Genomic DNA, 16,840 nt, shown 5'->3' on the forward strand with positions numbered 1-16,840 from the left:
GCCATTACAGCCGCCTTTGCTTTTTATGTGCTATATGACAAGGTAAAGCAAATCCTGCATTAAGAACAGCTTCAAAGATTATAAAGATATATACTAACAATTGAAATTCTATGTTTTAGATCCCAAATGTAAAAAATGAGATATCAATGTAAATTAATATATACCAATTGCTAAAATGTAAGTCTTTCATGATTAAATTTGGTATTTATGAAATGCTTTAACTGTCTTAAATTTCCAAAATGCTGTCTTAATGCAAGAAACGAAACCCCTAAAGTGAATTGATATTTCCTAAGTCATTAAATATCAATTAATTTTTATAACTAAAAAGGTTTTGTTCACTTTTCACATAAAGTTGCATTGGCAACTATAAGATACTTCTAAATAAATTGGAATAGAAATGTTTGACTAATAAGTTATTTTATTTGGTTTATGAAGAAAATTTGATATAATCAAATATATTTAATTGAAATTTTAAGTCTTATCTTCTCATTCATTGGAATAAAGCAAAGAAAACCTTTTTTAATGTTCATAATGTCACATGATTAAAGCAGCTTAAAACCACACATTAAACCCCCAGATTACTAAAATGATTACAATTTAAAACCACACATTATGCCCTCATGATCACTGAAATATGTTGGCACAACTACTGCCTCAACTTCATATATCTGAGATTTAATATAAACATGATCTATCAAAGTGCCTTTTTCAGTGGTTGCTTCTTCAACCATTTGTAGGTATCCTTTATCAGAAACAAATTTTGATATACTTGATGACTTAAAAATATCATCATTAAAATCTCCAATCAGTGCTATTGTGTCATTTTGTGTCTCAAGCCAATCCAATAACTTTCCTAAATTTTTCTTAAATAGAGACAAAGGATATAATGGTGGTCGGTAAATTACCCCAAGGACCATGTTAAAACTACAAAACCGATAGACCAAACATTCCAAATTAAGCTCTGGTTGTTGTAAAATTTCAAAGTCCAAATCATGAGCAGAATAGATGCCAACACCACCATGTTGTTGCTCTTGCAACGCAATCAATTCTGGATGCCTTCTGGTATACGATAAATTTCGTGGTCGGTTGGAAAAACTATAACCATCTATCATTACTGTATCCGTTTGGGTTGAAGACAACCATGTTTCTGTGACAGCAACGCATTTAGGTTTCCACTTTTCTGTAAAGCAGGCCAAATCTTTTACATGCCGATTTAAACTTTGAACATTTATCAAGAATACAGTAAAAAGAGATGTGTTAAATCGATCCAACTGAAAAGATCCACTCGAAAGAGGCGTCATACTCTGAAGAGCAACAGCAATGTCATCCTTACAATATATCTTTTTTTCATCAAAATCTTGAATCGTCAAACCTAAAAGACTTCTAACGCGACTTACAGCAACATAAGCTTGTCCCGGTGAAAATATTTTACTAAAAGACACCACAGCTTCATCAACAGTTAATCCTTGAACTTTATGTACAGTACACGCCCATGCTAACTTAAGTGGGAACTGTCTCCTGAGTCCACCCTTCAAAGTTGCGCGCTCTTCCTCAGGTTCAATCGGTGTGGATTCTGCTAAATCTGATGATGAGTTGAGACAGCTCTTTCTCTTCTTCATGCCTACACGATCATGATCAAATTTAACATAGACAAATTTAGGAAACTTGTCCTTTTCAGGTATTAATATTTCTGTAACAGTCCCAACAACACCATTAACAAGACCATCGCTAATGTCAACATTTTTACACAGCATAACACGTGCACCTTTGCCCAACAACAACACTTCTGATAAAGAGGTATTTGAAGCTTTGGAATGACTCCCTTCTAACAACCGAAGTTTTCCTGTTTTTTTATCATTTGCATAATCCTGTGCCCGAATCCTTAAAAAATCAGGACAAGTCTGACATAATTGATTAAAATTGTGCTCATTTACTTGGTTATTAGTCGCAAATATATGCAAGGCTGAGCTAACCTCACCTGTTTCACAACTTTTTAAAATTTTGATATCATCGGCCAGCATTGGTGTACTTTTGGAACGAGTTCTCATCCTGTTAAGCAGTTGAGAAAACACAGCATCTTTTTGCCTAACAATTTCAGTTAATTCTATAATTTGAAATAACTCTGACCATATATTTGTGGCAACACCCTCAGAGTATATCGGCTTCCCTTTAACAGGAGGGAGCTGGTTCATATCACCTACAGTAATGACACTGATGCCCCCATATACGTTTGTGGTTTGTTTAATCTGACGCAAACGACCGTTAACATATGATAACAAGTTGTGATCAACCATTGATATTTCATCTATAATAAGAAGCTGCAGATCACAATATTTCACACGCAATGAATTTATTTTATCTTCACCCAAAGGAGTATAGGGGAGCCGTACATCCTTTCCGATGGAAAAAGTTGTATGGATTGTTGTCGCTTCTAAATTATACGCCGCAATGCCTGTGGGAGCTGTGATTAAGATGCATATGTTATCAGGAAACTTACAAATAGTGGACAATAACCGTTTTGATTCATATTCAATTGCTTTGATTAGATGACTTTTCCCAGTACCAGCTCCACCAGTTACAAATATGTGCAGTGGTTCTGGATTTTTTCCATTAACTTTGTCTAAACACCACTGCCGGATTTGATAAAAAACAGAAAACTGTTTTTCATTCAAAGATCTGATCAATGTAAGGCCTTCAGATCTACTAATTTGTTTTTTCTCAAATACTGAAATTTCTTTACGGTTAGAACTTAAATCAGGAATATGTTCCTGAGCTTCATTTTCTATTGGTGTTTCTTTTCGTAATTCAACACACTCCAAGCGTTCCAATTCAACCTCTGAACACAACTCAGCCCATCCATCCTCCAACATTGCATCAGCAGTAACATTGTCCACAGCCTCAAAATGATCAGATTCCAACTCAAATTCACTCCTATTTAAATCTACTACAAACTTTACAGAATGTTTTGTTCCATCAACAAATCCAATCACACCAGTCATGTAAAAGTCACCATAGGTTTCAAAACGTGCAGGTTTAAGTTCACTATCAAAGCGATAAGGCAGAAATAGCTGCATTATGCTTTGATAAAACTTTTCTGGCTGTTTTGTTTCAGAGAAACGTGCATATCGAACAACTGCTGGTTTTGTCCGAGTTCTTTTGGCAACAAACCCAAAATCCTTATTCAACTTTACTGCATTTCTACATTTCTCATTTTTGTACAAAACACGATACTCTGAAACAAACTTAGCCAGGCACATATCACTAAAGACATCATCATTCGGCCTATTCTTATAGCGGTCAACTATACCGGTCATAAACATGTCTTCTGGAGTGAGATCCTGTGATGCAGCTTTTTCTCTCAAAATAGAAATCGGTAAACTCATTTTAGTGATATTATCGCCTGTAGGAACAAAAACAACTTTCCGAGAACACTCCTTTAAATGCATGTTAGTTAGTCGGTACACGGCTTCCTGTGCACAAACATCCCGATTATGTAAATACACGCTACCAAGTTTTTTTAACGCCTCTTTAGCACTAACATTTCCATCTTTGGCTGCTTCTCTTTGTGCATTTCCCAACAGAAGGCCAATTTCACGCTCACTTTTGGACATGTAAGACACTATATAAACACAACAAGCATAAGCATCAACGCAATACTGGATATCAATATTTGCATTCCAAGCTTTTAACAGCGGCCTGCTATATTGATTAATCCAGATTTCATTAATTTGTCTTTTCAACACAACATGAGTATTCCTACTGGATCGCTTGTATGCCATTTCAAATAAATCTTGACTTATCCCCAAAGCTTGAAACATTGCTTCAACTGTACTATATGGACAGTTCTCATCCGAGATGGCATTCTTGACATTTGTTAAAATATCAGTTGCTCTATCTCTCTCTATTTGTTCCCAACTTTTCTTGTCCTTACCAAGACATAAACAATCTACTTTATCATCAGTTTTATCCAAATTACATTTGCAAGTCTTTACTGCATCATGATATTTTTCACCGCGACAAATAAAGGTTCGGCAAGATGCAGGCCGTGGGAAATTAAAACGACAGACAGTTTTTTTCTTTTTACAAGTTTTTGAATGTCGTTTTGAATGCTGCTGTACAGATGAGACTACTTCAAACAACGAATCTTCTTCCAATGGAATTTCACATGTCACATATTTGTCAATAAATGCAATAACCTCTTCATCCGTATTCTTATCCAAAACTGGAGCCCCAGAAATCCAAAAAAGACAATGACAATGGGGAGAACCACGCTGCTGAAATTCTACACGATAATAGTAATCTTCAATTTTTCCAATCGGATTTGCAGGAGACATTAAAACTTCTTTTACAAAAACATGCCATCTAAAATCAAACATTCTGGCAGCAGTAACAGGGTTTCGACGCAGCAGTTCACACTTATCTGCCCACTGCAACTGTTCCAAAGTCTGCGTTCGTCCTTCCTGCTTTAAAATGCTATAAAGTAGATTTTTCCATCTCATATCAGCAGACGAAAATGAGGCAAACCATGTGGGTTTTCCCAACATTCTAACACAAGCTAGCAAGTCGCGTTGAGCGGACTGCCAGAAAGCAGGTGTGCCTCGAATGGGTTTCAAGAAGCGATATCCTTCATCAAATTCCAACAACTTATTTAAAGAGTTTTCATCCTTCAAAACCTCAGTCATATTTTGAGATGTACAACTTTTGCTTTTACGTAAAGCTAATGACACTTTAGACACAACCTGTTCCAGTTCTGACATGTACTGTGCAAAGAATATATATTCGACATTACGCGCAAATCTACCATCAGCATGAAGAAGTCTATTATTAAAATAACGACTCAAAGTCAAACGATATTGTCGCTTCTCATGGTATGTGTTTAAACCTGATGGGAACAATACAGGGAAACATTTTGCTTCATTGGTAGAATCAGAAAGAAGTTTTATAGGGTTATTATTTTCACCTGGCGCTACATTCAAAACATTATCAACATATACATCCAAGGCTTCTTGTCCAATATCGACCGGCATGAGACAAGTGTCCTGGAACATACAGTGCGTCTGTCTATCATGTAAAAGGTCATCATCATTATCATCTATTGACATGTCTTGATCTTCTTTACAACCATCATTCTTTTGAATCAAACTGTTATCTTCCAGAGAAAACTCATTGATCCAAGATTCATTGAATTCTACGTCTTTATAAAAGAAGTTACAATGCTTCAAGTACCAAAGAGCTTCCTGGACATGCATTGTGTCAACATACTGATAATCATAATGACCTTTGTATGTCAATTTCCGCTTTAACTTAACAGGTAACAAAGATCCCTCCATATTACTACGAGGTAGCAAACTGCATGTTTCAACAATATTTGCAGGGACGCAAGTAACAGGACCATGAACACCATTCTGTCCACCTTTTGGCAATGCTAACATTTTCATAAATGGTATATGCAAAGCTATTAAATGTTGTTCTAAAGTATTCAAGCATGCCAACTGAGGTGGGATGGGATCAAGTGTTAAATTATTGCATGAACTTTCTGGGGGTATTTCACCTCTATTAATTTTATTATGACAACAGTAACAGATATATAACTTATTTCGACAGGTTTTGAGATTACATGGTGATATGCATATGTTGCTACATCTATGCACATAATCATCACTTATACATTTATCTGCAATGAATGACATTTCTTTAGTTTTCCTGTAGGAATCTTTACAACAATTCAACACCTGATGTTTAAATAACAACCGAAAGCACACGCAACACACAAAATTGGGCCCCTCTTTTACTTTGTCCAAAAATTGCTGAACAACAAAATCAAACTCTTTTGACTTTATTTTAATCTCCTGTCTTTTTAGCTCTACATTTGATATTTTGTTTCTCTTATGTTGTGGATTAAGATATTTTTTTCTACTTAACTGTTTAACCTTTTCTCGGTGAGATTCGTCGTCATTATATTTGGTAACACTCATTTGTTTAACTTTTTCTCTGTGAGATTCGTCGTCATTATATTTGGTAACACTCATTTGTTTAACTTTTTCTCTGTGAGATTCGTCGTCATTATATTTGGTAACACTCATTTGTTTAACTTTTTCTCTGTGTGATTCATCTTCTTGATATCTAGTTATACTCATATGCTTAACTTTCTTTTGGTAAGTCTCATCTTTGCGATATTTATTTTTCCTCCAATGTTTTTTATTTTTCTTGTATAAGAAATTTTTCATATAAACATTTCTTTTATTAGATTTATATTTTTCCCTATATACCATTTGAGTTTTATATTTAATTGTTTTTTTCTGATTCTTTTTATGATTTAAATACTTAGAAAAAATGGGATTAGCTTTACCGCTTAAAACAGTTTGCTTTGCATTTTCCTGACCTTGTGAAGACCTTGTACGGATGGGTTGTGTCTTTAACGACAAATTCTCTTTACAAAGTTCAAAGCAAGAGTCTTTATCACCCTGCTTTGCACAAATAATGGCATCAAAATGACCATCACAGTTCTGCAAATATATAGCTTCATTGGTCAAATGTCTACTGTTTGAATTATATTTGGTCCACTGTGTGCTGTTAAATACATATATATCCAATCCTAACATATTAGCGGCAGATTTAAACTCAATTTCCGTAGCACAGTGACCCACATACTTAATCTGTGACTGGTTAACGTATTCTGTCACAGAAGCAAAATCTTTAGTTAACAATTTTTCGCATTCTTCTCTATTATTGGTCATGTGTGAAACAACAGCAAGTCTAATTTTACGGTGATTTTTCTCAGAACCACTAAGTGCATAGGCTACAGCTCTGAAAAAACTGTTACCATCATTTACAATATTTTTAATCTTACACACATTTCCCAAAAGACCGCGCAAAATTACTTTTTGGAAACTATGTTCTTCAAAGTCGATTTTTAAGTTCTTACAAAGAGTTTTAGCATTAAGTTCAGAAAGGGGAGTAAACAGTAAAGTATTTTCGTTATCTTGTAAAATACCGACAGACTCGTCTTCAATGGAACTCTCAGTTTTCACCGTCATTATCTGCGCAGTTTTTGGTTCTGTTGTAGATTGCCGAGTTTTATGTCCCCCTGAAAAAACTGTATTCATGCAATAATTATAACATGTTTGTGAGTTAGGCAGCTTAACACAAACAACCGTCTCATAATGATTTCCACTAATGTTTTGCAAATAAATACCGTGATTAGAGAAACTGCTCTGAGAACTGTATTCAAGCCATTTATCATTGAAAAATGTGAAAATATTTACACCAAAATAATCAGCTGCAGCTTGAATTTCCAATTCAGTCGCCCACGCACCAACATAATTCATTCTAGAAATGGCAATATATTGTGAGATGGAGGAATACTCACTTCTCAAAATACTATCATACAAGTGAGAATTTCTTTGTAACTGATTTACAACAGCAAGCCTAATTTTACGATGAGATTTCTGATTTCCACTGATGGCTTGACTAAGTGCTCTAAAAAAGCAGTTTCCATCGCCCACGATGTTTTCTGTCGCACATGGTAGACCGAGTTCACCAACCATACAAGATTTATAATTTGCCCGTTCAAACTGAACATTTAACTTTCCACAAAGTGACCGTGCAATGTCTTCCAAGAGAGGGTTAAAATGCAATTCCTTATTTTGCACATGAGTAACAACCACATCATCATCCCTGTTTGATGTTTGAAGTTCTTCATAGGAATCGTCCTGCATATCAACATTGCTCTGATCAGAAACAACACTGCTACTCGACACACCAGCTACATCTTTACATGGACCACTACTTGAGTCAATCTGAACAATATCAACTCCACTAATCTCAAATACCCTGGGATAGACATTGAGCTCACCAGAAAACCTTGTAAGATAAGCAAAGACATGATCAAGAGAATTAAAGTGGAGAACAACGCTCTTCCCATGTGCATCTATCATCCCCTCGTGGTTTCTTGCATGGGAGTCTACAAGAGCATAACGTCCATTATGACTGATAAGAGCAGAAGTACTCCCACATAGTGTCAAGAAGCAGGTTTCATACTGTCCACACATTTTACACAATCCATCCCAGAGAGTAGTAAGCACACCCTCCTCGATTAACTCTCCTTCCACTATATCAACATCTCCAGAAGCATAATCTCCATAAAAACATTCAAAATGCTGTCCATCAACATGAATGTTTTTAGGCAAGTCTGGAATAGAAAGAAGCTCATGTCCAGTACTGATTAAATTGCTGTCATGCAAAGATGTGTACAGCTCATCACCTACAGTCACTACATTGTCCAATATGTCACCATTCCACGAACAAACGCTTTTCAGTTTGTGCTTTGTTAAAGCAACAAGACTAATGGCTGCACACTGTAGTCCACCATATGTAAAACGAGGATCGCCCTGATGAAATGACCCACTGACTGATGCAACATGGCTACTGGAAGCTTGGCTTGCATCTGTGGCGTGCGTGTCCTCAGTCAGTGCTCCAGATGTGTCCGTATTACTGGACATCTCTTTGACAGAAATGCCACAGAGTTTATACTCGGTTGCATTTAATGATTCCCTAAGTTTGTTCAAGTGAACCATTAAATCATTTAAACACGTGTTAAATACGACGACGGGCGTACCAGATTGTGACGCTAAACCCTCTGAATTGCGTGTCCCAAAATCCACAAGAGCAAAGTACTCTCCATGCTGGATGACCAAGGTGGTTGCATCAGGAAGGGCAAAGATGCACATTCCGTTTCTGATTAAATACATTTGCAACCGCTCGTACAGTTCCCCCTCCTGGTTGAGATCAAATGTACCACGGACCGTATTTCCAGTTCGTACATCCCAATTTCTACCAAAAATGGTCTGATCTTTAACCAACTTGCACAACTCTGGTTTTGGACCTCTGTCTGATCTTTTTCGCGCAATATATCCTGCCAACTTCTGACCTTGTACACGGACTTCATCTACATTCGCAGTCTTCCAGGTACAAATGGGAGAAATGTGGTGTTTTATGGCTGCTGTAATACAACATGACATCATGGTATCAGAGCTAAACTGATAACTACCAATATATGTGCCTGGGATAAGAGACGGTGGAAAGCCCTCTGAGCACCTGCAAAGAACGCGGTTAGCAGCCTGACCTTTGGGTGGAGTATTTGTGCGCTGTAAATCACCCATCTCAGGCATCTAGAGTGAAAATGTGGAAAAACATGACATTTCTACATCCTCATTTTGTAAGCAGTCTGGTTCTCTTCCAAATATATTACAAATGTAATATGAGATTTTTTATAATACTGAAACTCATTTAGCAACATTACACATGCTACCCCACTAGAGTTCCTTTTGTATAAGTTACTCAAAGGATGCTGAATTCAATGTTACTTTCACTATAAATATCCATGCCAGGAGAAAAACAAACCAAATTACTTTTTGCTCTGAATTGTGTTACACTAAATGTTAAAAATTAAGTAAATTCATTTTGAACTTGTTCTTTTGCATAATTGTGGATTCCCATTAAGTAGCCTGCTATATTTTCTGTGAAACCATCAGAGCGTGCTGTAGAGAAATTTATTTTTACTGCTTTCTGCAATTGTTTTTATAAAAAAGATTAAAGTAGATTCTATTTAAATTCCTTTTAAATTATTAATGTTAAAACTACAATGGTGTTACTAAGAGTATTGTCAAAAAACCTTTCAAGAAACATTTGGAAATTCTACAGTCTATGTAACTCTTGGCTGTGACATCCATACTAGCAGAGGAGCTAAAACCATTGTTTGTGCTCTGAACCACTCATTTACAATAAAATACCACCTCCTCTGATCAATTAATCAGTATTTACAACAGGAAAGATACCAAATTGTTACTATAAACGAATAAAATAAACTCCCAACACCATTTGAAATGTCAATAATTTGAAAATTGTAATTATGTTATGAAAATTATAGACTAAAAAGAACAACACTGAGACAACATTTTTTATTTATTAATAGAGACTGAAGAACACATTATACAAACCCCCTGGCCAGCAGGAACCTCCAACGGACAGACGCACCCCACACCAGCATGGTCAGACAGCTCCCCAGGACGAGCAGAATGCAGAACAGGCTCCACCTGAAAATAAATGACAAAAAACATATTAAGCTGAGTTTGCACAAAATCAACAAAGGTACTATGTCAAATGTTTTCAATAAACACATTATTAATTAGAGATTTAACGTTAATGTGAAAAACACTAACGGTGTCTTCAGGCAGCACACATTCAACACCCCTGGCAGGAATCACACGCGCTGGAACTGAAGCCTAAAGGAAAAATCAAAAAGAACAGTTAAATAAATTAAAAAAAATCTGTACTAGAAATTATTAATTAACTCATGTTTTTACAAACCTCCCGTGCCAAACGGCTTCTCTTTGGGAGAGCTGGTTTCTTTTTATGTTCCACAGGCTTTGTCTGCAACACCGCAAACAACATTGAGGGTTTGTGTTATTTATAAAAGAAAATACTAAGAATATTAGTAATTGCAGTATTGTGCTAATTACATCGGTGCCTGTGCGAACATCTGGAAGAGCCGATGGACAGACTGTTTCCATGGCAACCACGAGAGCTCGCTTCTTTTTATGTTCCACAGGCTTTGTCTGCAACACCGCAAACAACATTGAAGGTTTGTGTTATTTATAAATAAAAATACTAAGAATATTAGTAATTGCAGTATTGTGCTAATTACATCGGTGCCTGTGCGAACATCTGGAAGAGCCGATGGAGAGACTGTTTCCATGGCAACTTTGGGAGCTCGCTTCTTTTTATGTTCCACAGGCTTTGTCTGCAACACCGCAAACAACATTGAGGGTTTGTGTTATTTATAAATAAAAATACTAAGAATGTTAGTAATTGGAGTATTCTGGAAAATACCTCGGTGCCTGTGTGAACATCTGGAAGAGCCGATGGAGAGACTGTTTCCATGGCAACCAAGATAGCGGGTGAGAAACGGACAGGATTTAATTTGATGAAACATTCCCTCAAAGCCACAGGAGTTCCATCGCTCTATAAAAGCAAAATTTGAATTAGTAACGATTATTGACATTGACAATTTCATGAATAGCCGGAAGCATAACGGACCTGGTAATGAACCACTCTTTTCTTGGGTGAATCAGAGACAGAGTCCAATTCCCCCGAGTGATTCCTCTGTAAAGGTAGAGCACATATAAGAGTTTTTAGGATGACTAGCCATAGTTAAATAAACGCCTTTCTTTCATTGCAAGACAACAAAAGATAAATACCTTCCTGCCGTATCTCACGATTGTCCACTCAGAAGGGTGTGGAGCAGGAGGAGAACGAGGAAGACTCCCCACGCCCTTCACAACCACACGGGGCACCACCCTCGGTTTGTACGCAGGAGTTGCCTGACTCTGCACCAGTGGCTTTGGTGCTGACAACTCCAGGAACTGATAGCCAGCATTCCAAATCAGATCCCTGAGGATGTGCATCCCGTGGTCATCGCTTAGGTGGATCTGCACATATAAGCGGTAATCAGAGATAAAATTAACATTTCACATTAATGCAAATATATTCCTTACTGTGTTAAAAATGAATAAATACTCACGCCATCACGGCACCACAGACTCAGACGGTCCAGAGGAAAGTGGTCAGCGGTGGAATAATAAGGAATTCCTGAAAAGATAATGACAAAATAAAAAGAAAACGTTGCAAAGACCAAATCAGCAAAGATAACATAAAAAGAACTGAAATACATTACCAAACAAAAACAAAATATGAAATATTTTAATACCTACCTAGCTTTGCTGACCTGCGGTGAAATTCTTGCTGGTAGAATAACTGTTTCTCTCTGGACTCGGTTAAACGCGGGACAAAGCCGATACAAAAGACCTAGAAAAAATAACCGATTTAGAAATATATATTCCAAACACCTAGGAAAATAATAACCTGTTAAGGAATTGATTTTTATATCACTGTTTCTATATTGAAGTCGTCAAAGACTATTACTCTGCATGCTTCAGTAGCAGAAGAGAAAATTCTAAAACATGCTGACCAGTGGTATCTGTGAACTGGTATTGAGAAACACTGATTTTTTATCACCAACAGTGCCCACCTTAGGCCAACGACTACAGACGGCCAAAAGGAACCGCTCAAATTCCTGTCCCGCCTTTTCTGGTGTAAGACTGGCCGTAAGGTCGTTTGAAGGACCCATGACGCAGACGGCGTCAGGCTCCCGAGGCACATTGGCTTTCATTGCCTCAAGATGCAAGTCGGCTGCGCAGGCTCCAGGGGTGGACATAAAGCCGAACTGTAGGCAGCCACTTGGCATCTCAACAATGCCGTCCACGAAGGACCGCAAATGGGACGCTCCGATGAGAAGGATAAACTAAAATAGTACAAACACAGCAACATAAGAACTATACCTACATATTCTATTTGAAATCATTGCAGATTTTACTTACTTTCTTATCAGGATGCGCCCGTGGGATGACCAGCTTGTGACAGTGGTTAGTCACTACACTCGCTGGCCATGGCTTCACGGAATGACGCCAGCCGGTACCACGCCCTATTAAGAAACAAAAAGAAAGAAGATATAAGAATTATTTCAATAACACATTAAATATGTACTCTGGATACTTAATCTGACATAGAAATAAGACATTCAATTTAAAATATAATTAAATTAAACACTGACGTGAAACAAAATCGCTGGAGGCATTGGGTATCCCTACACGACCAATTCCAACTGCTTCCACCCTTCTCTTAGCAGCTTCGGATCGGCGGTGGGACTTTCCTCGAGGCATCTACATTTAAAGATGAAATAATTAAGTGACATGAATATTTATTGATAATTATACCAATATGAATATCATAGTGTATCACAAAAGTGAGTAGACCCTTCAAATTTCTGCAGATATTTAAGTACACCATTTCATGGGAAAACACTAACAAAATTAAACTTTGACAAAATGAAAAAACTTTGACAAAATGTGCAGCTCTTTATATATATATATATATATATATATATATATATATATATATATATATATATATATATATATATATATATATATATATATATATACACACACACACACACACACACACACAGACACAAAAACACCACCGAAGCTGAAGACAGTTTCTAATTCCAGCTTCTGATTCAGGAAATGGCTAAAGGGTGATTCCAAACTATTTTTCAATACCTTCCACAACATTAATCTACTCTAGTTAAAAAACTACAACACTGAAAGACTTCAAACTTGGACTGGACTATTATCAACTAGGAGCTGAATAAACAATCTTTAAGATCTGTGAAAGTTTTTTGATTAGTGAAACTTACATAATGGACTATTTTCCCCTTTTTTCTCTCCCAGTTAAACTAGAATTGCTTTAAGTCCAAAACTACAAGTCGTACACTCTTCAAACCTGGATTGGATTATTCTCAACTAATAGAATATTTAAAGCTGTGTTTAGGATTTGTGAAACCTTTTTATTATTTGTGAAACTTCATTAAAGTGCCATTTTTATACTTTTTTGCATCTAGCTCATATTAGAACTGCTTTACTTACAAAACCACAAGACTTAAAGTCTTACAACAAGGACTAGATTATTCTCCTCTAATAGCAAAATATTTAATGCATGTTTAGGATTTGTGAAACCATTACTTGATTTGTGAAACTTCACTAAAGTTCATATAACCATTCATACTTGTTTTTCGATGCAGTTTTTTCTAATCCAAATTCTATTAAAATTCAAAACTATTTTATTAATCTCTGAGGTAAATTATTACCTGAGGTAGCTCATTAAGGCATTACTTTTTTTTCAGGAAACTTAAATATATGGTTCCGTCCTCATAACTCTGGTAAATAAAAAGTAAATGTTACTAAGTCCTCAGGACTTATTGTTGATGAGAGGATTAAAGAAATTTAAAGATTTGCTGGTAAAACAAGACCTAGACGCTTCAAACTTGAACTAAATTATTCTGCTCTAATAGTAGAATATTTAGAATCATGTTTGTAATTTGTGAAACCTTTTTCTGATTTGTGAAAGTTCACTTAACAGACCCCTGCAAAAGATGTGTCCTTCCAACAGCCATCATCATCTACAATAACTCTTTGAAAAATTAATGAGTTACACCAACATTTTATTTACCATTGGGATTAATAAAGTGGTTTTGAATTAGAAATGGATTCTGTAAAAAAAACTGCATGGAACATATAAGAATAGTAATATGATCTTTAGTGAAGTTTCACAAATCACATAAAGGTTTCACAAATTCCAAACATGGATTAAAATATTCTGCTATTAGAGCACAACAATATAGTCCAGGTTTGAAGAGTCTAGGTGTAGTAGTTTTTAAACTAGAGTTGATTAAAGATGCGGAAAGTAGAGAAAAATTAAGTGGAATCACCCTTTAGCTGTTGGAAGCTAGTATTGGAAACCAACTTCAGCTTTGTATTGTATGAGCCGTTGTTCTGTCAGATCAATATACATTGTGAGATAGTCATACGCTTAGCTCAGTCATGTATATGCAGTGATTACCATATGATTTTATTTAATCAACAACATAGAATCATGACGTAGATCATCATACACTTGGTTATTAACAGTTGTATGGCATCCTGACTTAGGGGTTAATAAGTTTTACACAACGTGTGTTGTAATTGACTGCACCTGCAACAAGACCTACTTTAAATACACTTTGAAACCACGACAATGCATGTATATTTATCTAGTTATCATATTCTATGATAATATTAAAAATTTAATGACTTATTTTTGTCATAACTTGTTGCGTATGCTGAACTGACAACTCCACTGATGGTCGGACTTTTTAATGCGCATGTGCGGACATGGTACTAACTGCATGTATGCTATCCTGACAGCGTATGGCTATCCGACAGAACACCGTTTTACCGATAAATCGACCAGCGCCGTGAAAGTGAACAGATCCACTGTTTTATAAGATAGCCCGACGCTGTCAGGATAGCATACATGCAATTAATAGCATGCCCGCGCATGCGCATTAAGAAGTCCGACCGTCAGTTGAATTGTCGTCAGTTCAGCATACACAATAAGTTATGACGAAAATAAGTCATTAAATTGTTTATAGTATTATATAATATGATAACTAGATACATATACATATGTTGTTGTGGTTTTAGTGTATTTAAAGCAGGTCCGGCTGCAGCTGCAGTCAATTACAAAACAGGCCCGTGTAAAACTCATTAACCTACTTAACCGCTAAGTCAGGATAACATACAGCTGTTAATAAAGTGTATGATGATCTACGTAATGATTAAATGTTGCTGATTATATAAAATCATATAGTAATGACTGCGTATACATGTCTGAGCTAACCGTTTGACTGACAACGTATGCTAATCTGACAGAATACCGCCTCTCTAGCTGAAATGCGCGCCGAAACAGGTGGAACAGATTTTCACAGGATAACAGAATTTTGCACGAGACTTACTTTCAATCCAGGTCGTAACGTGACGTTTAAGAACTATTCCAGGCTTATTTACATCAGCAACAGACATGAGAATAGCTAGACTAAGGCTATATAAGTGTGTAGTAGCTTATATTTTAACCATAATGAAAAGCTGTATTTTAGCAAAGTCCCAGTCACAACGTCTTTATAAAACATATTAAAAAAAACTTACCTCGACGGAAATAGCTTCCTGCGCTCGGTGAATCAACAGAATGTGCTGGAAAGCTGTTCGGTTGCAATTCTCCTGGCGTTCGGAAGGCTGTTTGAAAACTCTGAGCTCAGCAAGTTCACTCAAAGTGGGTCTGTGAAAGACTGATTCAATTCACGGCGGGCAGAACGTTACAGAAGCCAATCAACCAATGGGTTTAAAGGATAACGAGACAAACGTAATTCAACCAATAGAGCTTTGAAACCAACCTCACTACGTATGACGTGGGACGTTTACGTCTGACGCAGTGGGCTCGGCGCCATCTCTGAAGGTAAAAGCATAAACATGGGTAGGAAGCTACGGCAAGCCGTTTTAACATAAAATCGGTTTCGTGTAACAATAACTAATTATATTCAAGACATCTAAAAGTGCAGTTTGACTATACAAAAGTAAATTTTTACTTAAAATAGCTCGAAATACTTATGATTAGTAACAATTACATTTTATTATCTAAACTGAGAATTACTTTTAATATTAAATGTGCTGGCAGTAAGCTGTCCAAACAGTTGTCTGCAGAATGTTTTATGGCAAGCCAATTTAGCATAAATTCCATTTAGTCTAACTATTCGTAAGTACATTCTAGATATCTAAAATGCATTTTGACTAGAGAAAAAAAATACAATTTTCTTTAAAACATCTGAAAATACTTATAGCTAGTTCTAATTAAATTTTAAATATCTAAATAAAAAATTATTACTAAATTATTAAATACCCACTTATATGTGTATATTGGATGTAACCTTTCCGTCTCTCTTCTCACTCTCAACTGCTGCAGATGTTAATACAACATAATCCTAATGCCTCTCTCTCCTCCAGCTCCTTACTACAATTAATTCTGGTATTGGTTCTTTAGGTTGTCCACACCATTCTTTAACCATCATCCATGTTGTTCAACTGTAAATATAGAAATCCAGAAAATAACTAAAATCTTCCCTTACAACTGAACTGTGTCAAAACCACAACATATAAAACTGTCATAAACATGACATAAAACCTGTCATGAACATGAAGAAGTCTTTATGAATGTTTATGGAAGTTGTCACAAAGCATCATTAGGTAAATAATGACACTTTTAATGCAAAGATGGCATTTTTTAAGGATTTTCATGCAACTTTTAGAGCAACTTTGAATGTTGAATGTTTTAATAAGCCCCAAGCCAT

General features: G+C 36.1%; 2 protein-coding genes across 2 annotated transcripts; both read right to left on the reverse strand.

Moving 5' to 3' along the window:
• Nucleotides 1-413: 413 nt before the first annotated feature.
• LOC148160842 (uncharacterized) lies at nucleotides 414-9,308 on the reverse strand. Its single transcript, XM_088015346.1, has one exon. The coding sequence runs from the start codon at nucleotides 9,168-9,170 to the stop codon at nucleotides 591-593; it is 8,580 nt and encodes a 2,859-aa protein (XP_087871472.1). The 5' UTR covers nucleotides 9,171-9,308; the 3' UTR covers nucleotides 414-590.
• A 551-nt stretch (nucleotides 9,309-9,859) lies between these two features.
• Nucleotides 9,860-15,948, reverse strand: LOC148160843 (uncharacterized). The gene is made up of 15 exons (XM_088015350.1): nucleotides 15,890-15,948; nucleotides 15,645-15,784; nucleotides 12,671-12,779; nucleotides 12,438-12,541; nucleotides 12,089-12,361; nucleotides 11,772-11,865; nucleotides 11,582-11,649; nucleotides 11,259-11,489; nucleotides 11,098-11,163; nucleotides 10,891-11,022; nucleotides 10,706-10,801; nucleotides 10,521-10,616; nucleotides 10,369-10,431; nucleotides 10,221-10,283; nucleotides 9,860-10,094 (listed from the first exon to the last, which is right to left on the reverse strand). The coding sequence occupies exons 3-15, from the start codon at nucleotides 12,777-12,779 to the stop codon at nucleotides 9,960-9,962; spliced, it is 1,530 nt and encodes a 509-aa protein (XP_087871476.1). The 5' UTR covers nucleotides 15,645-15,784; nucleotides 15,890-15,948; the 3' UTR covers nucleotides 9,860-9,959.
• Nucleotides 15,949-16,840: the final 892 nt, after the last annotated feature.

This window comes from Poecilia mexicana, unplaced genomic scaffold (assembly GCF_051168715.1).
Source record: "Poecilia mexicana isolate PSO_F unplaced genomic scaffold, ASM5116871v1 scaffold_2, whole genome shotgun sequence".
NCBI classification, from domain to species: Eukaryota; Metazoa; Chordata; class Actinopteri; order Cyprinodontiformes; family Poeciliidae; genus Poecilia; species Poecilia mexicana.